This window comes from Rhinatrema bivittatum, chromosome 10 (assembly GCF_901001135.1).
Source record: "Rhinatrema bivittatum chromosome 10, aRhiBiv1.1, whole genome shotgun sequence".
In the NCBI taxonomy this organism is placed as follows: domain Eukaryota; kingdom Metazoa; phylum Chordata; class Amphibia; order Gymnophiona; family Rhinatrematidae; genus Rhinatrema; species Rhinatrema bivittatum.
Window position 1 is genome coordinate 125,193,735 of NC_042624.1, and position 10,599 is coordinate 125,204,333.

Below are 10,599 nucleotides of genomic sequence, written 5' to 3' on the forward strand. Positions count from 1 at the left end.
CATCAAAACCACACTACGTCAGATTCAGCAACCCCCTTTATTTTAATAGAGTTGCCATTAACATGTGCACCACTGAGCTTAGACTAACTGATGAAGGGAACTTTGTTTTTTTTTTTTTTAATATAAAACGGGAAAGTGTCTTAAAACCGGGAACAGGTCAAGACTGCAGGGTTTGCACCACCTCCATCTGCTGGAGACAGAGAAATACTGAAGGGATGCAGGTGGCACCCCGGGTTAAGAGAGGGTGCCCTTCAAGTTCTTCTCTGTCTCCATCTGCTGGAAGGGAGGCAAAACCCACAGTCTGTACAGGGAGCGCCTGCTCTGCAATCCTTTGAAACAACTCCTTTCCAAAAAGTAAGTGAAGCTGCACTCCCTTACTATCCTGGGACATAGTCCATCGGGCCCCAGTGCCCTGACCACTTTGTGTTTCACCCTCTCCTCTGGGTGCAGCGTGATACTTACTCCAACCATCAACGGTCCTTTCCCAGTTACCCTCTCTACAGGCCTTTCTCCTAAATCCACCCTCGCTCGTTTCAGACGTACCCGAAAGTAAATTCTCTACTTCTGCCTCCTCTGCCCAGCTTTAGCAGACAGTCCCCCACCCAGAGACCCAGAAAATAAAGAACAAAGTACCCTCCTGGTTTCTCTCGCAGCCACCCTGCTCTCACCTTTCCTCAGAGGCTGATTTACTAAGGCTTTTCACCGATTCTTTGCTTTAGTAAATCTAGCACTCAGCGATTTACTTTTAGTTTCCTCCACATCTTATACTAGGAAATCAACCTCAAGGGAAATGGATCATGGAGTCCACTCTCACTTATTCTAAATCTGTGTCAGAACCTTTTTACCAGAAGCAACTCTGGCAGCGTCACCGCTTCCTTAATACATTAACCCCCCCCCCCCACTGCCCCCTCCCATCTACTCTGGCAGCGTCACCGCTTCCTTAATACATTAACCCCCCCCCCCCCCCCTGCCCCCTCCCATCTACTCTGGCAGCGTCACCGCTTCCTTAATACATTAACCCCCCCCCCCCACTGCCCCCTCCCATCTACTCTGGCAGCGTCACCGCTTCCTTAATACATTAAACCCCCCCCCCCCACTGCCTCTCCCATCTACTCTGGCAGCGTCACCGCTTCCTTAATACATTAACCCCCCCCCCCCACTGCCCCATCCCATCTACTCTGGCAGCGTCACCCGCTTCCTTAATACATTAACCCGCCCCCCCCCCACTGCCCCCTCCATCTACTCTGGCAGCGTCACCGCTTCCTTAATACATTAACCCCCCCCCCACCCCCCCCCCCCACTGCCCCCTACCATCTACTCGTGGCAGCGTCACCGCTTCCTTAATACATTAAACCCCCCCCCCCCAACTGCCCCTCCCATCTACTCTGGCAGCGTCACCGCTTCCTTAATACATTAACCCCCCCCCCCACTGCCCCCTCCCATCTACTCTGGCAGCGTCCCCGCTTCCTTAATACATTAAACCCCCCCCCACTGCCCCCTCCCATCTACTCTGGCAGCGTCACCGCTTCCTTAATACATTAACCCGCCCCCCCCCCCCCACTGCCCCCTCCCATCTACTCTGGCAGCGTCACCGCCTTCTTTAATACATTAACCCCCCCCCCCCCCACTGCCCCCTCCCATCTACTCTGGCAGCGTCACCGCTTCCTTAATACATTAACCCCGCCCCCCCACTGCCCCCTCCCATCTACTCTGGCAGCGTCACCGCTTCCTTAATACATTAACCCCCCCCCCCCCCCACTGCCCCCTCCCATCTACTCTGGCAGCGTCACCGCTTCCTTAATACATTAACCCCCCCCCCCCCCCACTGCCCCCTCCCATCTACTCTGGCAGCGTCACCGCTTCCTTAATACATTAACCCCCCCCCCCACTGCCCCCTCCCATCTACTCTGGCAGCGTCACCGCTTCCTTAATACATTAACCCCCCCCCCCCCACTGCCCCCTCCCATCTACTCTGGCAGCGCCACTGCCGGCTCCCAGTCTTGCATCTTTTGTTGCAGTTTCACCCATTTTCTAGCTCTTGTTCTGTTAAGGACCAGCCCCTCGCTGCCAGATTTCCTTAAGATTACTGTGTGGAAATAGATTTAAAGAATATCACTAAGAAATTGAACAAAATTAAGAATGGTTTTCTGTAACTGACAACTGAATTGTCAAAATTTTGCCAGCACCACTGCTTTAAAAGAACACAAAGCAAATAAGAACCTAAGAAAATGCCATACTGGGTCAGACCAAGGGTCCATCAAGCCCAGCATCCTGTTTCCAACAGAGGCCAATCCAGGCCACAAGAACCTGGAATTACCCAAAAACTAAGAAGATCCCATGCTACTGATGCAATTAATAGCAGTGGCTATTCCCTAAGTAAACTTGATTAATAGCAGTTAATGGACTTCTCCTCTAAGAACTTATCCAAACCTTTTTAGAACCCAGCTACACTAACTGCACTAACCACATCCTCTGGCAACAAATTCCAGAGCTTAATTGTGCGTTGAGTGAAAAAGAAGTTTCTCTGATTAGTCTTAAATGTGCCCCATGCTAACTTCATGGAATGCCCCCTAGTCCTTCTATTATCTGAAAGAGTAAATAACCGAGTCACATCTACCCGTTCTAGACCTCTCATGATCTTAAAGACCTATCATATCCCCCCTCAGCCGTCTCTTCTCCAAGCTGAAAAGTCCTAACCTCTTCAGCCTTTCCTCATAGGGGAGCTGTTCCATCCCCTTTATCATTTTGGTTGCCCTTCTCTGTACCTTCTCCATCACAATTATATCTTTTTTGAGATGCGGCGACCAGAATTGTACACAGTATTCAAGGTGCGGTCTCAACATGGAGCGATACAGAGGCATTATGACATTATACAGAGGCATTATGACATCCCACCAGTGAAGCTTCAACAACTGAACATATGGCTATATGTAACATCTAACATTTTTAAGCTGCTCCCCCACACCATCACAAGAAGTGGGATCCCAAAAGTGCATATTAGGTGCAGTCTTCCACATGACATCACAGCTCCAGCATGCACAATCAGAACCCATTCCACACCCAAGGGAGCAACATGCTTTCTCCAAAAAGGCATCACTTAGATCAAAGCTTTACAAAATACACTCTACTGGCTAGACCTAGTCCGCCCTGCTTTTCTGAAGCAGCCACATCTGGCTTATGGAGAGTTAAAAAAATGTAATGCACGTAGTGGCAGAAAGGAGAAGAGGCTGCTAGACAGAGTCACTTAAGAAAAACTGCTGGTGGGGAGGCCAGGACCCGCCAGCAGGGTAAGAAGCTGTAAGAGTGGCCACTGAAGGACACTGCTAGGTGGAGGTGAAGAAGGGGGCAAGACAGGAATGAGAGGGGAGAGGTGAGAGGGAGAGAAGGTGACAAGAGTGAAGGAAGTAAATGAATGATTACAATGATCTGAGGGGAGTGAGATGGGAAGGGAAGGAAGTAATTAAGAATAGGGAAACAAGTGAATGAAAGCATGGAGGGAAGGGATGAGAGGGGAGTGCCCCACACACACACATGCTTCCTGCCCAGGGGGCAGATGCCAGGGGAAGGGGAAGCTAGGGAGCAGGGTTCTCAACTTCCAAGAAATCTAAAAAAATATTACTGGTATTCTATCTGCCATAACCCCAGGAACCCTGTCCTCTTCCTTCATCAAAAAGGCCAGGCATGCCTCCTCCACACAAACTCCCAGGGGCTTCCCACGTGGCCCTCTTGGTAATGTGACATTTTTTATGCTTCACTTTCCTTGAAAAGTTCAGGAACTCCTGGTTTAGACAGCTTACTGTCCTGCAAGACCCAAGCATCATACCTAGGGGGTACATCACCTGGGGTTTATGTGGTCTACCGTTAAACAAAAACTTACTAACGCCTTGGCAATCTATCTGCCTAAGAGACAAGTAGCTATTTGCTTCTGTTTTCTAGAGAATTATTTTATAGAGTTAGATGAAGTCACTCCTGTATTTGCTTATGTAGACCGTCTTTAGCAGAGAGAACCTTATGATATAGGTACCATGCTCAAGGCAAATCTCCGGCACCATTCTTAACAAAATGACATGCAATTTCTTTTCTCATGGACCATTTTGTGGTTTTAAATGAAATAGGATATCAATTACTAAAAAATGTGGTCGATACAGACTGCTTATCCCAATATTTAAGGTCAGTCTCATTTCCAACAATGCATTCTTTGCTCTGGGTACCAATCCCTGCCCTTGCCACCTCCCAGGTATCATTAGACCCACAACTCCTTGGTACACAGAGCTCCCTGTAAGAGGAACTTTAGTGCTTGAGCAGAGAAAGTACTGATAGCTCGGGTCTGATCTCAGCTCTTCATGCTGTCTTACCTTAGCCAGTCCTGCCCGGTGAGCTCCTTGTGACTCTATGTAGGCAATGTAACGGCTGAAATTGCGAAACTCCTCCATGGTTGGATAAAAAGTCATTATACGCGAGTTTCCCTTAACACACTCTGGATCAGAAGCCATTCTCTTGGCAGATGAAGATAAGCCTGAAAAAGAAAATCTGGAAGAAAGGAGGAAGAGGATGTAGAGCAATTCAAGTTTATCACAAACAATTAATGAAGTCACTATGAGCTTCCTTATTTGGTCAAGTTTTGAGCTTCCAGCTCAATCACAACCAGCCTCTACATTCATTTGCAGCTACCATGGTTACCTCATTTCTTAATTTCTAACTCCTCTCTCTTGCCTCCTTACTTACACTGCAATAACCGTCCTCTGCCAAAGGCCCCAGACTTGGACACCCTCAGTCTGCCCACTAGATGTAGCAGTTTTGTGATGGATGCAAATGCAACCTCTGTATTCCACTGGAATCTAAATGTAAAGCAGCTGTCCCTCGGTTTCAGACTAGCTGCTCCATAAACGTGTAACTTATATGTTTCTTATACTATCTAGGAACTTTCCTCCACAGCCTCTGTTCATTCTATACTGAGGAAACTGAAACCTCCCATTTTGTTGCTAATTTTATTTGCCTTTATAATCTACAAGTACTTCACTGTCTTTCCTTATTCTGGCCAGGGAATTCCTAGCCATAAAGACTCTAGACTGCAGTTTGTTTCCTGCATAACTTCTCTTGCTCGACTATATATGCCATCCTTAATTTTATTTATTAAAAATCATTTATAACTCACACCATCAAAAATTATAGAGTGGGTTACAATCTATAATGCTACTTTCCCAGCTCCTAATTTGATCTGCCCCATCATTTCAATACATTTTGTATCTTGGTATCACTGACCCATTGCTTATTTTTCTTCCACCAGATCTCTGAGAAATCTATTATGTCACTCTTTATTAAGAGCATGTATTCTAACACCAAACTTCTTTTTTTTTTTTAGACTATGGCATTTGCATAGACAACTAAAGTATATTTATTATTTCTAGTTGTAAGCTTATTAGCAGTTGATATAGGTAAGTTAGAAATCTTATCTGTCTGCTTTAAACGTACCTGCACATCAGTCCTTACCACAACCTCTACTGGCACACTCTAACTTTCCCCCATCTAACCAATATCCTTTGAAAACATCTCTCTCCAAACTATGCGCTCCTCGGCATCTGTCCACTCACCGCCTTAGTTTAGATGAAAAGCTGCTCTATTTCTTTTTTAAGGCTCAACCATGGGAACAGGCTCCACCTTCCCCAGAGTATTGCCCAGTTCCTACCAAAGCTGCACCATCCTCTCACTGAGACCCCAGAACTCTACCTGCCTCCGGGGTGCTGCACATCTACTGTTTCAGAACAAATCGCTTGCGGGCTTCTTCGTTATGAACACACAATGCACAGTAACAAGATGCGGTGCTACTGCACTGTTCGGCATCCTGGCCAGGTACCCGAAAGCCTCACCGCGTAAGGGCCGGTGCACGGGCCAGAAACAGCCCCGACCTGCCCTGCCTGGGTCCTGACCCTCTAAATCCCCACCGCCCCGCCCACCATTGTCCCCCTTGGCCTGCGATTACCATCCGCCCCCCAGGAAAAGGAAAACGAAGCTCCACCCACAACACTTGACCAGCCACCAGCGGAACACAAAAAGGAAGGGAAAGAGTTATCCAATCAGCGCCGAGCTACGCTAGCAGCCAACAAGCAGGCAGTATTCTGATTGGCTTAAGCTGCCGTCCATCTCCTACTGCCGCCCTCCTCGCAGGCCCAGGCTCGCGCAACCCGTTGAGAACTAAAGGAAGCGCGCGCGGAGTAAGATGGGGCAGGACTCACCGGCGGGCGCGCTCCACCGCGGAGAGAAGATTGTGAGAGGCGGCTACTCCGCTTCTTCAGCAGCCCCTGCCACACCTCTCGCGACAGCGGGCTCCTACTTGCGCTCCCTCCGAGGATTTAATTTCTCGGTCTAGCCGCTGCCCTGTCGTCATCCCGCGCATGCGCTTGCCCAGCAACACCTCTTCTCCCCCCCCCCCTCTGTAACTTACGTGGGCGTGGCCGGATAGAGACCATAACCAATTAGAGAAGAGTTTGTACCCTATGCCTGCCAATAACTGTTGGAAGAGAGGGCGGAGAAGCTTGTGCAGCCGTCGTCTGGTACGCGGCCTTCAACCAATCATCGTCCAGCGGAAGCGGATGTAGAATTGAATTTCGGATTCCCAGTGGGAGGTTGAGCTGAGCGCTGGAGGTTTACTTCCGGTCTGCACTCTTGTGGGTTCTATAGTGGCGGGGGATGTAAGACTGGAGCTCGCCCCTCTTCTGACCCTACGACTTGCTGGCTGCCGGTTTCACGGGGCGGCCCCCGGTTTGGAATTATATGAAAGGGCGATTTACAGACCTCTCTTGTGACCTCTCTCAGCCGTCTCTCCTCCTAGCAGAGATGCTACGGTCCCCTTTCTCATTGTTGTTGCCACGTCTGCCCCTTTTCGCGCTTCGCTAGGTCTGGATTGAGATGACGCGCAGTACTCGAGGCAGTAGGATATTTACCATCCTATGCCTCCTTTTTCTCCATTTGCCTCTGTGCTGCAGCACACTGACCTGAGGAGTTCCGTGTTTTGTGCATGATGATGCCACACGCCTTTCTCTGCGTGATAAGTCCTAATAAGAGCCATCTCCTAATCCAGTGTCTCTGTGGGTTGACTAAGAATTTGGTCAAAGCGCTAGTGGAACCAGCACACAGGCAAGGGCAATATTTTCCAAGCTGGAAAGGGAAACCTAGCCCCCCCCCCATTTCCCCGCCATAAGTACTTCTGACTGTTCACCACAGTCCTTCAACCTTTAGAATTACCTCTGGAAACCCATACTTTAGGATGACGATTCAGAAGAACTGAAAGAAATCTCAGTGAACCTGAAAGATGTACAAAATAGCAAATCACCTGAACTAACTAGATGGCATATATCCCAGAGTGTTTAAAAGAACTGAAAAATGAAATTGCAGTAATTTGTAAAATACTATTAGAATCATCTACAGTAGCTGAAGATTGGAGGATTGCCAACATAAAACCAATTTTTAAAAAGGATTCCATGGCTAGAAACAAACAGAAATGACAGCAGAAAAGGACCAAATGATCCACCCAGTCTGCTCAGCAAGCTTATGCCAGTATCTGCTGCACTGTGCAGGTTACCCTCATGCTTATCGATATCCCAGACCATAAAAGTCAGGGCCCTTGGATGCTGTCAGAATCCAATTTTCCATAACCCCTGCTTGGAAGCAGAGAGCAATGATGGAGCTGCATCAAAAGTATCAGGCTTAATGATTAAGGGTAGTAAAAGTTACCTCAGCAAGTTACCCCCATGTTTATTTGTTCCCCAAACCGTAAAAGTCAGGGCCCTTGGTGATTGCTGTCTGAATCAAATTCCCCTTTTCCCACTGCTGTTGAAGCAGAGAGAAAATATGTCATTGCATTTTTGTTGCCTTTGTAATTTCTCCTTTTAGTTTGACCCACTGTTGTTCCACCTATGTCCCCATTTTGACAAAGGCCGTACTTTTGAAATCCAAAACTTGGGTCTTTGTGTGACCTCTCTGTATCCTATTTGCGACATCAAACCATATGGTTTGATGATCACTGGTGCTCAGGTAGGCACCCACCCGGACATTAGAGACATTATCTCCATTAGTGAGCACTAAATCGAGTATAGCTCCCTCCCTCGTAGGCTCCAATACCATTTGTTTGAACAGAGCCACTACCAGGGCATCTACTATCTCTCTACTATTGTTAGATTCCGTTGAAGGGATTCTTCAGTCTACATCCGGCAGATTAAAATCTCCAACAATCACCACTTCTCCCTTCTTACTCATCTTTTGGATGTCTTCAATCAGATCTCTGTCTAGTACTTCCATTTGATTTGGAGGCCTGTAAACCACGCCAATAACAATGGATGTTCCATCATCTTTTTTTAGGGTGGCCCATAAAGATTCTTCTTTGCCCCATCTTCCCTGCAGCTTGGATGCTTGGATATGGTTTTTGACATAAAGAGCCACTCCGCCCCCTTTTCTGTCCTTTCTTAATAAGTTATACCCCGGTATGGTAGTATCCCAATCATGTGTATCCGTGACTGCAACAATGTCCAAGTCTGCCTCCACCATTAGGGCCTGCAGGTCTGGGATTTTATTGCCCAAACTACGAGCATTTGTGCACACAGCTTTCCAGCTGTTCTGGTACAGGTTAAACAGTTAACCCTTGGTCAAGGTTGTTCTCAGAACTCTGTATCTGCAGTTGAGTTGGATAAGACCCTCCCCCTGATTGGCTTACTAAGTTAAACTTTTACTTTGCTGGACACAAGAAGCTTTAGTGCTTCCTGTCTCCTGCCTAAGAACATAAGAAAATGCCATACTGGGTCAGACCAAGGGTCTATCAAGCCCAGCATCCTATTTCCAACAGTGGCCAATCCAGGCCATAAGAACCTGGCAAGTACCCAAAAACTAAGTCTAGTCCATATTAACATTGTTAATGGCAGTGGCTATTCTCTATTTTAAAAGCCCTGCGCACGTAAATCCTTCCAGATTTACGCGCGCCTATTTTGCATAGGCCGCCGGCGCGCGCAGAGCCCCGGGACGCGCGTAAGTCCCGGGGCTTTGTCAAAGGGGCGGGGAGGGGGCATTCCTGAAACGACGCGGCGTTTCAGGGGCGTGCCGTGGCGTTTTGGGGGCGGGCCTGGGGCGTTGCGCCGGCCCGGGGGCGTGGTCGAGGCCTCTGGGCCAGCCCCCGGGTCGGGTGACGGCGTGCCAGCAGCTCGCTGGCGCGCGCAGATTTACATCTGCTTTTAGCAGGTGTAAATCTGCCAACAAAGGTAAGGGGGGGTTAGATAGGGCAGGGGGGTGGGTTAGGTAGGGGAAGGTGGGGGGAGGGTGAAGGAAAGTTCCCTCCGAGGCCGTTCCGAAATCGAAGCGGCCTCGGAGTGAACAGGCAGCGCGCACCCCCTTGCGCGCGCCGACCCCGGATTTTATAAGATACGTGCGGCTACGCTCGTATCTTATAAAATCCGGCGTACTTTTGTTCGTGCCTGGTGCGCGAACAAAAGTACGCGATCGCGCAAATTTAGAAAATCTACCCCTAAGTGAACTTAATAGCAGGTAATGGACTTCTCCTCCAAGAACTTATCCAATCCTTTTTTAAACACAGCTACATTAACTGCACTAACCACATCCTCTGGCAACAAATTCCAGAGTTTAATTGTGCGTTGAGTAAAGAAGAACTTTCTCCGATTAGTTTTAAATGTGCCTCATGCTAACTTCATGGAGTGCCCCCTAGTCTTTCTACTATCCGAAAGAGTAAATAAGCACAGCCCAAAGTATCAGAAAGACCCCTGGGACAAAATAACTCACTTTCAGGTTTCAATATCAAACCTGCCCCTTACAAACAGTACAAGGCAAAAACTTTGGCAAATAGACAGTTCTATTACATTAAAGCACAGGTAAATAAAATAAAATTGCACATAGCTTCAGCAGAGGTTCTGGTTCCTTAGAATCCCAGCTCCAGGTTCTATGGCTGAGCAAATCCAATTAGCCCCACCCCAACTGGCTAGAACTCTGTTCAGTCTTTTTACTACTAAGCCCTAGAAAGCAGTCAAAGTAGCACACTTTCAGGTTTCAATAGCAAATCTGCCCCGCACAAACTTGACTGCCGCAGCACACAATGTATTATCCACCCTGATGCCTAGATCTTTTCCCTGGGTGGTAGCACCTAATATGGAACCTAACATCATGTAACTATAGTATGGGTTATTTTTCCCTATATGCAACACCTTGCACTTGTCCACATTAAATTTCATCTGCCATTTGGATGCCCAATCTTCCAGTCTTGCAATGTCCTCCTGTAATGTAGCACAATCCGCTTGTGATTTAACTACTCTGAATAATTTTGTATCATCTGCAAATCTGATTACATCACTTGTTGTATTCCTTTTTAGATCATTTATAAATATATTGAAAAGCACCGGTCCAAGTACAGATCCCTGAGGCACTCCACTGTTTGCCCATTGCCACTGAGAAAATTGTCCCTTTAATCCTGCTGCGGCAGTCAAAAAAGCAAACAGAATGTTAGGAATTATTAGAAAGGGAATGGTGAATAAAACAGAAAATATCATAATGCCTCTGTATCGCTCCATGGTGAGACCGCACCTTAAATTTTGTGTACAATTCTGG

At 47.7% G+C, this 10,599-nt stretch overlaps 1 protein-coding gene across 4 annotated transcripts in view; it reads right to left on the minus strand.

The window, feature by feature from the left end:
• Positions 1 to 6,407, minus strand: part of KDM4A (lysine demethylase 4A) — a 106,391-nt gene extending 99,984 nt beyond the window's left edge. The window contains exons 1-2 of one of the 4 annotated variants that reach the window (XM_029618738.1): positions 5,473 to 5,492; positions 4,356 to 4,530 (exon numbers count right to left, since the gene is read on the minus strand). In XM_029618738.1, coding sequence (XP_029474598.1) covers positions 4,356 to 4,530; positions 5,473 to 5,480 — 183 coding nt within the window. In that variant the 5' untranslated portion in view covers positions 5,481 to 5,492. Of the gene's footprint in view, positions 1 to 4,355; positions 4,531 to 5,472; positions 5,493 to 5,727; positions 5,935 to 6,233 lie in introns of those variants that run through there. The other 3 variants (XM_029618739.1, XM_029618743.1, XM_029618742.1) reach the window with 3 other exon arrangements.
• Positions 6,408 to 10,599: the final 4,192 nt, after the last annotated feature.